Raw genomic sequence first — 13,285 nt, forward strand, 5'->3', positions numbered from 1 at the left:
TTAACTGACAAAGCTTCTAATTAGAAAACTTGTGTTTTAAAGTGTGTTTAGGAAGAGTGCTGTGGCTCATACCTGTAATCCTAGCACTTTGATAGGACAAGGTGAGAGACTACTTGAGCCCAGGAGTTTGAGACCAGCCTGCGCAACATAGTGAGACCTCATCTCTACAAAAAAATATGAAAAGTCAGCCCATCATAGTGGCATGGAAGGATTGAATGAGCCCAGTAGGTGGAGGCTGTGCTGATTGTGCCTCCAGTACTCCAGCCTGGGTGACATAGAGAGACCCTGACTCAAAAATAAGTGCATAAAATAAAGTGTGTTTGAGATTACTATTTTTAGATTTTGGAATTCAGTAATCCACTGTGTGATGTCTAGAAACTGCCATGTGGCCTGGTAGAAAGGAAAAGTGAGAGGATAACATCCTGCAGTTCTGACTAATGAAGTTTGTGATATAACATTTAGTAACACCGAATACTAGCAACATTCCCTGCACACTTGTTCTGTAAGAATCACTGAGAATTTTTACATGATTTATTTAATAAACCAATTAAAGATACAAAAATGTTTAGAGGATTCCAAAATTTAAATTTTTGTTTAAATACAAATTCACTCTGTAATATGAAAACATATAACATTAGGCCTCTAAACATGATTTTTCATCTACAAAAATTTCTCTTTGCTATACTAGAAAATTTGCAGAAAAAATTATCTTGTGACATTAAATGTACATTATTTACAGTTGAAAAAGTAATCTAAAAACTATTTCATTTCAGAAACTTGGATATATATGGTATCTTTGTATGCAATTTCCCCCCCCACTCCACCCCCAATAAAAAATAATCCAAAATATAAAGTAATTATGCTTTTATAACAACTGACTACTTAGCCAGATTAGCCCAAGTCTCAAGTTGCTTTCTTGGCCCTTAAGAAAGAGCCTTGACTCTCTCAGAATAGCAGTATACCATTTAGCACTCAGCAACGTAAGTTTACTAATGGACCACAATGTACAGTGATCTAAAAAACGAACTATCAGGAAGGATTTTAAGGCAAGTTTTACTGAGAATAGAAAAATGAATTGGGGGGGCAGGGATCACCTATTTTTCTGCAATATTTTCGCTATTCTACAATATTAGGAAATAGTCTGATAATGTTTTAATTGACAGAACTTTAAAATATTGGTGTTAGAAAAAAAATTAGAACTAGAAGGAAAACTTGAGATCATCTAGTCTAGTCCAATGCATCCCTTCCTTTTATGAAAAGAACTAAATGACTTGCCCAAGTTACATAGCTAGTAGTGGAAGTGTCACTCTTAGACTGATGCTTTTATACCATCCAGTTTCTGAAACAGGTTCAGTCATATCATGGACACATTTCAATTTTTTATGTTATTTTACATCTTCATAGTTCGTTATACAGTGCAGTCACCTAAAAGTCAATCTAAGTGACAAAATTTTTAAAAAGCATAAAATAGGTTTTTTTGTATTTGAAAGAGTCAAGACTTAACTTATACAAGTGGAATGAAAACAGTTCCTATATAAACGTCCTGTTGCCTTACATTTAAGTACTGTATTTACAAAAGAATCAGAAAAGCTAATACATGTAAAATTAGCAAAGTAACTTCAAAAATGCTTATGATATAGCAACTGAAAAAATCTCAAAAGAATATCTTCATAGTATAAAATGCCTGTTCCTTCACAACTGACTTCTGAAACATTTAGAGAACAAAGAGAAACACTTGGGTTTTCCTCCCTCATCTAACAAAGCCAAAATTAACTCTAAATTATTTTTGACAATTACAAAATTAGGAACCTCTGTAGAATTTATCTTAGAATCAATCAGATAGTTTGCATACAATGAAAACTGTTCAATTAAAAAACAATCATTTATAACCTTTGGTATAGTAACTAAAAAGAGTTGGGCTCCAGAAGTTCATTTTGCTTCACAGCTACCTGAGAAGTAAACCCATTGGAACTGGACACCACCATCACATAAGGCTGTGGCTGTTGCTCAGTTTTCTCGGTGTCTTCTTTCAAATGATCTTCAACCTCCTTTTTCTCTACTTCCTGTATAAGAGTTTTTGCTTCTTGCGCTTTGATAACTGAAGTGATTACAGTGCCAGGTGGGTGAGCAACCAACTGTGAAGTGCGGGGAGAAAAGGTCACCACAGGGGCTGTAGGACTGAAGGATGGAGATGAAGCCACACTGACGGTTCCATTGCAAATGGACTGAACGTTGCTAGTAAGAACCTGCTGTACGTGGGCAGGGCTCAGGACAATTGAATGAGGAGAGCCTGGCTTCTGGGACTGTAGCATGACATTTTCTTTCAGTACTGTCATGGGCTGTGATGATGGAATGGCTTGTAAGATAAACTTCTGAGATCCAGCACCTGCTGATGGATCTGTGCTGGCGATAACTGTTGTGAGTGGCACTGTCTGGAGTGTTACTGTATGCAACTGCTGATTCCCAGGAGACACCACCACTGGAACCTGGGCTGGAGCCTGTATAGTCCTATAGAGATTATGGAATAAAAACGAGACAATTAGCACATTCCACATCATTTACAACTTTTTAACACTTGGCAAGTCATTTTGTCAAAATGCAAGTTATACATTTCAAAAGCTACTTCCCATATTTCCAACATAGCATAACCAACATCATGCAAGACCCTGTAAGAAACACTGTACGTAGACACCTAACAGAGAACCCTCAAGTCATTCACTATGGAACCACCTGGTGAGTGCTATGGAAAAAAGAGCTGTACCTAGTGCCACATTAAGATGGATGGGGAACTAATTTTATTGGGGAAGAGGAGGATATCAAAATGCTTATTAGCAAGGAAGTTACGTGAGCTGCTTGAATGAAAACTAGGGATTTAAAAGTAAATCTGTGTGAATCACTCTTGCTACTTTAATATTTGAGGGATAATGTCATCAACGTGCTCATTCACAACAATCACCAAACTTCATGTAATTGTTTTCAACCTGTTTTTTTTTTTTTTTTAACATATAAAGAGGAAAAATGCTCAAGTAGTTAAAAAAAAAAAACTGGTGTAAATGTACATGGGGATAGAATTCTTAGAAGAATTTTAATAGCTCATGGTTTATATCACATTTACATAAAATAAGTCATGATTATATGGTTAATTCATGAGGGTTCTTAGGCTAGCAGAGAAACTAAGATCAAGCTCTGACAAAGGTAAGTAGAAACGTTTTATCAGCTTTCTAGGTTCAAACAAGTTTCATAAATGTATTTAGTATTTTGTTGAGTCAGAGTCTCACTCTGTCACCTAGGCTGAGGTGCAGGGCATTCACAGACACTGCAGCCTCAACCTGCTGGGCTCAGGCGATCCTTCCACTTCAGCCTTCCAAGTAGCTGGAACTACAGGCATAAGCCACCATGCCCAGCTAATTTTTTTATTTATTGTGGAGATGAGGTTCAGCCTTCCAAGTAGCTGGAACTACAGGCATGAGCCACCAAGTTGCCCAGGCTGATCTCAAACCACTGGACTCAGGCAGTCCTCTGGCCTCTACTTCCCAAAGTGCTGGCATTATAGGCACGAGCTACCACACCTGGCAAATTTTCACAAATTTTAGCCATAAAGTTGCAATTTAACATAAAGTGCTTTAATGTAAAATCCAGTTTATGTGAAGTTGTTAATCCCACTTATGGAAGTAAAAGTTATATTAACGATATTATGAGTCAATCTAATTTTAAAAGTTCATAGCTGTAAAAGAGTGACAGCCATTGTTATTATAGTATAAAACAAATGCATTTGAAAAATCTCAATGTCTGGATCTCAACTGTTTCTTCTGAATTCTATAAAGTTATTTTATGAAAGATATTGATTTTGGTCGGCGTGGTAGCTCATGCCCATAATCTCAGCACTTTTGGGAGGATGAGGTGGGAGGACTGCTTGAGACCACAGGTTTGAGACCAGACTGGGGAAACACAGAAAGAACTCTGTTTCTAATACACAAATTAAAAAAAAAAGAATACCTGGTTTTTACCTCAAACAGCTAATAGTTATATTAGTCCCCCATAAACCAAATGTTAAATATTACCAGTAGATTATTAAAGGTAAATTTGGAATTTTTTTTTTTCGAGTTGGAATCTCTCACTCTGTTGTCCAGGCTAGAACGCAATGGCATGCTCATGGCGATTGCGGCCTCGACCTGTTGGGCCCAGGTGATCTTTCCACCTCAGCCTTTCAAGTAGTTGGAACTACAGGCACGCGCCACCATGCCTGGCTAATTTTTTGTTTTACTGTAGAGATGAGGTCTCACCAAGTTGCCCAGGCTCATCTGGAACCCATGGGCTCAAGCAATACTCTCACCTCAGCCTCCCAAAGTTCTGGAATTATGACTGTTGAGTCACCGTGCTCGGTTGAAAGTTTTAGTTATGTGGTCTGCTACTTACAGAAGAGAAATGAAATTCTGGAGAAGAAAACAAACTGGCCTGGTGAAAAGATGAAACAAAGACCCAAAGCAACTGAGGACAAGTTCAAAGGAAGTGAGAAAACAGGATGACTAGAGCCTACCTGTTCATGTAGAGGATACAGACTGGCACCCCAGTCACCACTGTAAGCATCAGTCTACAGAAGGACGTTAGCAGCTCTCCTGAAGGACAGAGCTCGCTGACAACATGAACTGTGTAATGAACATCTGAGAGGTGGGCGGGGTGTGGCTAGGAAGAATGGCCAGAAGTGCAGCAGGGGTTGCGATGGGAGGAAATAGAATTACCCTGGGAGCAGGGAGCCTTCCCAGAATACACTGTGCCTCCCCTTCTCCTCTTGCCCACCTGACTCAGAGTGGCTTATGAGTGGAATGTGAGTTGGGTGTGATATCTTATCCTACAGCCAGATAACATTTTAAAACAAAAAAGGCCCAAAGGCTTCCCAAGAGTTTATTTACATGCATGTACACAAAGACAACAGAGTTAGCATACAGATTGTATCTATAAATATGTATAACCTTGCCATCCTATAAATATTATCTCCATTTTACATATGAAAAACTTTGACGCACAAAAGAGGTTAAACAGCTTGCATAAGATAACCAGTTAGAGAAGAGGTCATATGACTGCAGAGCCAATGTACCTAAACATTAGAACATACCACTGCCTCTTGTCCTGAATAACTTCAGTTGAAGATGAATATTAGCTGGGCATGGTGGCTCATGCCTATAATCCTAGCACTTTGGGAGACTGAGGTGAGAGGATTGCCTGAGCCCACGGGTTGGGCTTCAGACCAGCCTGGGCAACTTGGTGAGACCTCATCTTTACAATAAAACAAAAAATTAGTCAGGCATGGAGACGTGTGCCTGTAGTTCCAGCTACTTGGAAGGCTGAGGTAGAAGGATTGCCAGAGCCCAGCAGGTCGAGGTTGTGGTGTTCATGATCATACCATTACACTCCAGCCTGGGCAACAAGAGTGAGACTACAAATCAAAAAAAAAAAGACAAATATTTACTGTCATATCCTTAAACTACAAGCAGTTATAACTCTTTAATATACACCTTTCCCCTTTCTCTTTCCTTCTCTAAGGTATGTCACAAGCAATAACGTACCTGGAAATTTTCCATATTGCTAATCAAAGCTACCACTAGGCTGTCAATGTTTTTGTTCAAATTAGCAAAAGATGTCCTTTTCTTGAGACACCTGACTGCCATCTGCTAGAATGTGTATATACTTATCTACAATGTAAATAAATTGGCTTCTTTGAACAAATTCTAAAATAATTTTCACTAATAAAAATTCAGAGATTAAATAATAAAATATTATGGAGCTTTCCCTCAACTATTATTTTTTCTTGGTTAAAGATTAAACTGTCAGTTGTGTCTGGCTATATTATATTATACAACACAGATTATATATATATATATATATTTTGAGTTGGAGTCTCACTCTATTGCCCAGACTGGAGTGCAGCCTCGACCTGCTGGGCTCTGGCGATCCTTCCGCCTCAGCCTTCCAAGTAGCTGGAACTACAGGCGTGCGCTAACATGCCCGGCTTATATCACAGATTATATTACAGCTTACTGCTTTTTAAAAAAACCTCCTAAGCTGTTTGTAAACCACTGGTATGATATTGGTAATGTATAATTAATGCAAATGTCTGCGGCTAAGAAAGACACACAACATAACATTTAGCTTTAGTCCAGAAGTGTCATTTACTTGTCACAACCACCTGTAAGGTTAAATAGTATCATTTTTGTTGTATAGATGAGGAAACAGACTCAGAATAGTTCATTTGATTCACTTTCATATCTAATAACTGATGAGACTAAAGAGCTAGAAGCTTGTACCTACATTCTTCCTCCATTACACTGCTTTTAATATACTTGTACATTATATATTTTAGAGAATAATTCATTTAAAGATCCTAAGACAAACTCTGTGCTTGGATGAATATTACAGGGAAAGAAGTTATGCTAAGTAAATGGACTTTCAAGTTTACCAAGGGGCGATTTTCAAAAAATATTTTACCAGGTTTACTTTTGTTGTTGCTTCTTTGACTAACATGAAGTCAGAGTCAAATCAAAATTCATAAAAATTGAGCACATATACCATAAATCAGTTAAAAGAAACTTAACTGATTTAATATAGATACATGCAATTATATGGTAAAAGTAAGTAACTGAAGGAAAAAATTAAGATGTTTCTGCTTCACGGTAAAAACTGTTAATTAGCTGGGCTCGGTGGCTCAGCCTGTAATCCCGCGCTTTGGGAGGCTGAGGTGAGTGGATTGCCTGAGCCTGAGGGTTCGAGACCTGCCTGGGCAACTTGGCAAGACCTCATCTCTACAGTAAATCAAAAAATTAGCCGGGCGTGGTAGCACACGCCTGTAGTTCCAGCTACTTGGAAGGCTGAGGCGGAAGGATTGCCAGAGCCCAGCAGGTTGAGGCTGCAGTGGTTGGGAGTGGCCACTGCACTCCAGTCTGGATGACAGAGTGAGACTCCAACTCAAAACAAACAAACAAACAAAAAAAATCCCCTGATAATTCAGGTGATTTATGTAAATCAGTAGGCAGTGTGGCAAAAGTCATTAGCCTCACTGCTTCAGGCTAAACAGCTTACATTATAACACTATCTCCAGGCCTGGCATGGTGGCTCACGCCTATAATTCTAGCACTTTAGGAGGCTAAGAAGGGAGGATGGCTTGAGCCCAGGTGTTGGAGACCAGCCTGGGCAACATAGCAAGACCTCGTTTCCACAAAAAAAAAAAAATCAAAAACTTAGCTGGGCATGATCGTGTGTGCCTGTAGTTCCAGCTACTTGGGAGGCTGAGGCAGAAGAATCACCTGAGCCCAGGAGGTTGGGGCGGTATACAGCCATGATTGTGCCATTATACTCCAGCCTGGGCAAAAGTGAGACCCTGACTCAAACCAAAAACAAAATCCAAACTAAAAACAAACAAACAAAAAAGTCCCATTATATCTACAACTTTCTAGATGTGAACAAACTCCTTTCTCTCTCTCTGCTTCATTTTCCTCACCTATAAAATGAGGGTATTATTTATATGTCACTGAGCTGTGAGGATTCTATTCATCACTATATGTAAAGTGTGTGAAATACAGAATCCTCTCTAAGTGTCAGCTCTTGTTGTTATATTAATAACTTATCAAATTATTTAGTATATATAATCATATATATTTCACCTTAACTACAGGAAAAAAATCTTTAAAAGCCTCTGATTTTATTAATAAGTAGTCACAAAAATTAAGAAAGATATAGCCAAACTTCTGTCCATTTTCTTGGATTCTAAATAATACAGTTATTTAGAATAGTGTCTCGTTCTTTTTTTTTTTCCGAGTCAGAGTTGCTCAGGATGGAGTACAGTAGCCTGCTCACGCCACGGGAGCCTCAGCCTGCTGGGGTCAGGAGATTCTTCCACCTCAGTCTGCCAAGTAGCTGGAACTACAGGGATGTGCCACCACACCCAGGGTAATTTATTTTTATTTTTTGATTTATTGTAGAGACGAGGTCTTGCCATGTTGCCCAGGCTGGTCTTGAACCCCTAGACTCAGGTAACTCTTGCTTCCGCCTCCCAAAGTGCTGGGATTACAGGTATGAGCCACTGGGTTCAGCAATGCTTCTATGCTTATGAGTCATAGATTTACATATTTTAGGAGTTAAATATCATCATGGTGTCAACTTGTATGCTTATGAGTCATAGATTTACATATTTTAGGAGTTAAATATCATCATGGTGTCAACTTGAAAAACAGTCAAAGAAAAATAAGGTATAAATACATAGAGAAAACAAATAAGGCAATATGTTATCAATTTGTGAATCTAGGTGGATGCTAAATGAATGTTCACCATACGACTTCAACTTTTCCATATTTTGACATTTTCATAATAAAAGTTTGGGTAATTAGAAAAATAAAAACACAAAAAAATGTAAGAATTAACTCAACCAAGGCTGGGCGTGGTAGCTCACACCTATAATCCCAGCACTTTGGGAGGCCGAGGCAGAAGGATTGCTTGAGCCTAGGAGTTTCAGATCAGCCTAGGTAACACAGGGAGACGTCATCTCTACAAAAAATAAACAATAAACTAGCCTGGAGTGTAAAGCAGAAGGACTGCTTGAGTCCAGGAGGTGGAGTCCGCAGTGAGCTGTGATCCTGCCCCTGCATTCCAACCTGGCTGACACTCAAAAACAAACAAAACAAAACACGAAACTAGAAATTATTCTATCAATATGCTGAAATTCTAGACTGATATGTATAATTTGCTTGAAATTTATTTAACATTTTAAAATTTCTTTCTATACAATGGACGGGAACAGGATAATAGCAAAATCCAAGCAATTTTATTCAGCAACTGTATGTTTAAAGAGACTGTTCTTATTCATTTGCTTTTGCTTTCCATATCTAGTAATTTTAGGCCATGAAATACTGATCCTAGTAAAGGTTTATCTGCTTGAATATAAGCAGAGCTTTGGGAAGAAAAATAAAAGATATAATCAAATGAAAGAAGAACTTGTTAAAAAGACGAATGTTAAGGATATGTGCTTATACATACATATAAATGCAGAAATGATTTACTACTTTGAAAAAATTAAGCTTGAATTTCTGTGTTCTATAAATAGTCCACCTAGAGAACTCATTACCTTAAAAGATAAAAAATGGGCTGTGTGTGGTGGCTCACGCCCATAATCCCAGCACTTTGGGAGGCTGAGGTGAGAAGATTACCCGAGCCCATGGGTTCGAGACCAGCGTGGGCAACTTGGTGAGACCTCATATCTACAAAAAATCAAAAAATTAGCTGGGCGTGGTGGGGTGTGCCTGTAGTTCCAGCTACTTGGAAGGCTGAGGCAGAAGGATCATCTAGTATGCCACAGCATTCCGACCTGGGTGACACAGTGAAAACTAACTCAAAAAAAAAGATAAAAAGATAAATATATACACCATTTCAAGATAAATTAAATATATAAATATATGTTGTACACCAGATACTATGACAGGTGCTAAGAAAATGATGATGAGCTGGGCTCAGTGGCTCATCCTGTAATCCCATGCCTTTGGGAGGCTGAGGTGAGGGGATTGCCTGAGCCCACGGGTTTGAGACCCGCCTGGGCAGGCGAGACCTCATCTCTACAATAAACCAAAAAATCAGCCGGGCGTGGTAGCGCATGCTTGTAATTCCGGCTACTTGGAAGGCTGAGGAGGAAGGATCGTCAGAGCTCAGCAGTGGCTGGGAGGGGCCACTGCACTCCAGTCTGGGCGACAGAGTGAGACTCCAACTCAAAAAAAAAAAAAAAAAAAGATGATGAGTAAAATATAGTTCCTACAAATTTAAATATATAGGAAGAGACAGGCATTAAAATAAACTGAAACACCAGGTTTATGTAACAGATTGAGGGACAGGCAAGCAGTCAGTTTATCTGGAAGGAATTATGACAAGGTGAGAGCTGGCTGTTGGGGCTACAGGAACTGGACTACGTTCTATGTGCGATATGAATTTAACAAAAGCAGCAAGAAGGCAACATAACAAAGCTACTTTTTACAAAGATGATTTGTAGAGCCGGGCTCGGTGGCTCAGCCTGTAATCCCGCGCTTTGGGAGGCTGAGGTGAGTGGATTGCCTGAGCCCGCGGGTTCGTGACCCACATGGGCAACTTGGTGAGACCTCATCTCTACATAAAATAAAAAATTAGTCGGGTGTGGTAGCGTGCGCCTGTAGTTCCAGCTACTTGGAAGGCTGAGGCGGAAGGATCATCAGAGTCTAGCAGGTCGAGGCGGCCAGGAGCGGCCACTGCACTCCAGTCTGGGTGACAGAGTGAGACTCCAACTCAAAAAAAAAAGAAAGATGATTTGTAGTAACTATAGATTAGTTTGAAGAAAAAAAAATACTAGAAGCAAGCAAAGTATACACTGAACTCTCAGGGACTCTGGAAATATAGATTCTAGAAGGTACACCAAGGACAGTTTGAAAGCCACTGGGAGGGAGTGTAGTCTGAATTTTCCTGACAAGTTGTATAATATCTTAGTACCTGGCCCTGGGTATTATACTGAGATTGGCATCCAGAACAATATAGTATCTAATACAATATATATAATTTAATATCTTCCTTTCTTTTTTTTTGAGTTGGAGTCTCACTCTGTTGAGGTATGCATGCGCGTGCAGTGGCACACTCCTGGCCACTGCAGTGGCACGCTCCTGGCCACTGCAGCCTCGACCTGCTGGGCTCAGGCGATCCTTCCACCTCAGCCTTCCAAGCGCGGTACTACACCCGGCTAATTTTTTGATTTATTGTAGATGTGAGGTCTCACCATGTTGTCCAGGCTGGTCTCGAACCCGTGGGGTCAGGCAATCCTCTCTCCTTGGCCTCCTGAAGTGCTGGGATTATAGGCTTGAATCACCATGTCTGGCCAATTTAATATCTTTCAAAGCTACATGTGCTTTTTGTCTTTGTATTTTATTCTCACAGTCTAAAAAATGACATTTTAAATATAGATGCTAAAAAATTTCACCTAATCAGCCATGGCCACTGTGTCTCCTATCCACAATATACACATAAACAGCCTAGAAACCAATGGGAGGAACCACCCACTCCAAACAAAACACTCAGTCATCACATGCAACACTAGGTTCAGAGAAAAATAAAACATTAATAGGAAAAGAGAGTACAAGTTGAGCATTCCAACTCTGAAAACCTGAAGTCTAAAATGCTCCAAAATCTGAAACTTTCTGAGCGTCAATATGATACTCAAAGGATTTCAGATTAGGGATGCTCAGCTGGGTTAAATCCAATGCAAAAATTCTAAAACAGAAACAATCCAAAATCTAAAACACTTCTGGTCCCAAGCTTTTTGGAAAAGGGATACTCAACCAATACTCCTTTGACAACACTAAAAAATATATCTAATTAAAATTTAAAAAGTCAACTTTGTATTACTCTGCTTACAAATCAACTGAAGATTTAAGATAATTAGATTATTACAATGTCAAACATTTTAAATGGACTATACAAAGAAGACAGAATCATCCAAGTCTTCCTTGACTCTAGCTAATGTTAACTTACTTCAAGATCAATTGAACAAAACCTCCGCATTTATATTCTGGAATATAAAAGTGGTACAACTGAGGACTGCTAATGAAAATGATGAAAGAATAATTTTTATTGGCATTGACAAGACTCCTATATTTTATTGTAATCCACATTCTAAAAATTCACAGCAGTATAAACAGGAAAAACAGAATGCTACAAATATCCATGTAACTTTCTGTCTTCCTTTCCTTACCCCCATTCTATATCAGCTGAGACTAGCTCCAAATTTCCGCAAATCAATCTAAAACAGGATTCTCTTGGTTAATCTGCTATTTAGTATCTTGCTGGGGGCTCTGAGGCAAACCTGATTTGAATAAACTCAAAAACAACTTTTCCAACTTCCATCAGTCTAAAAGCCTGAAAAGACGACCTTAGAATCTTGGCCTCACCACCAATCTGAACTTTAGAATTGTTCCAAGATAGGCCCTTCCCAGGGAATAATGTTTATTTCTTGAAACTCAGTGAACTCTGAATGTCATGCCAATTTACAGATCCTGACTTGGCTTGAACAAAGATTTGAAACCATTCTCTGTATTTTCTTACATTTAGATTACTTCTTATATGGATGAATCCAGCTACACAAAGATACAGTGGACTAGACTTAAACTGATAGAGTAACATCAAAGTTTAAAAATAAGGAATCATTGATACAATCAGAGGACAATACAACATATATTGCTCCTGTTGAAATACTGTTGACTGAGAGTTCTAGCTTGAAATCTCTCTCTCTCTCTCTCTCTCCATATATATATATATATATACATATATATATATATATATATATATATATTTTTTTTTTTTTTTAGTTGAGTCTCACTCTGTTGTCGAGGCTAGAGTGCAGTGGCACGCTCCTGCCCTTGATCTGCTGGGTGCCGAAGATCCTTCCACTTCAGCCTTCCAAGTAGCCAGAACTACAGGCACGCGCTACCACGCCCAGCGAATTTTTTGATTTATTGTAGAGTGAGGTCTCACCATGTTGCCCAGGCTGGTCTCAAACCTGTGGGCTCAGGCAATCCTCTCACCTCAGTCTCCCAAAGTGCTGAGATTATAGCCTTGAGTCACCGCGCCCGGCCGAAATCTATTTTTACTTCTGAATCTTGACCCACTTAACAAATGATGGCTCTTGTCAGAAATATCAAATAGCAATATGCATTGGTAACTTTAGTTTTCTCACCTAATACTCTGAACGGAAGAACTTAACGATTCATCCTGCATGCTATTGGTTATGGCTGCTTCTCCTTCTGGGACAGCTTGCACTGGCTGTACTACGTGAACAGTCCGGAAAAGCTGGGTTGGATATGGAGGCTGTGAGGGCTGCACTGTCCTCAAAACTTCTGATGGCTGTGCAACCTCCACAGGATCTTTGGATTTTGCACCTTTAGAATTCCCTGGTTTTAGAACTGTAGTGGCTCCTCCTTTTACTCCTGGACTTGAAGATACTCTTGACCGGCTTGCTTGATTCCTACTTGAAGTGGCAGTGGAAGACAGTGATGCATCCGAGGACTCTATGCTGGAACTGGGATCGTCATCATCTATATATATAAGATCTTTTGGCATTTCTTTAAACTGATACACCAAGCGTTGGCCTTCCACTTTTGCCAGAATCCCCCTTTGGTAATAGTATCTATTCAAAGGAGACAATTTCATCAATATTTTATTCAATCAAACATAAATTAAAATAATATTTAACAAAATAGACATTTCCTAATCACAAAACTTTAAAGTTGGAATC

At 39.1% G+C, this 13,285-nt stretch overlaps 1 protein-coding gene across 2 annotated transcripts in view; it reads right to left on the minus strand.

Annotated features, from left to right (window-relative positions):
- Positions 1-513: 513 nt before the first annotated feature.
- The window catches only part of ELF1 (E74 like ETS transcription factor 1), an 85,043-nt gene continuing 72,271 nt past the window's right edge, over positions 514-13,285 (minus strand). For both annotated transcript variants that reach the window (XM_008060072.2, XM_021713368.1), the window contains 2 exons: positions 12,728-13,177; positions 514-2,508 (listed from right to left, as the gene is read on the minus strand). In XM_008060072.2, the coding sequence (XP_008058263.1) occupies positions 1,905-2,508; positions 12,728-13,177 (1,054 nt within the window). In that variant the 3' untranslated portion in view covers positions 514-1,904. The remainder of the gene's footprint in view (positions 2,509-12,727; positions 13,178-13,285) is intronic.

The sequence above is a fragment of the Carlito syrichta genome, unplaced genomic scaffold (assembly GCF_000164805.1).
Source record: "Carlito syrichta isolate Samal-C Ts95f unplaced genomic scaffold, Tarsius_syrichta-2.0.1 Scaffold304508, whole genome shotgun sequence".
NCBI lineage: Eukaryota > Metazoa > Chordata > Mammalia > Primates > Tarsiidae > Carlito > Carlito syrichta.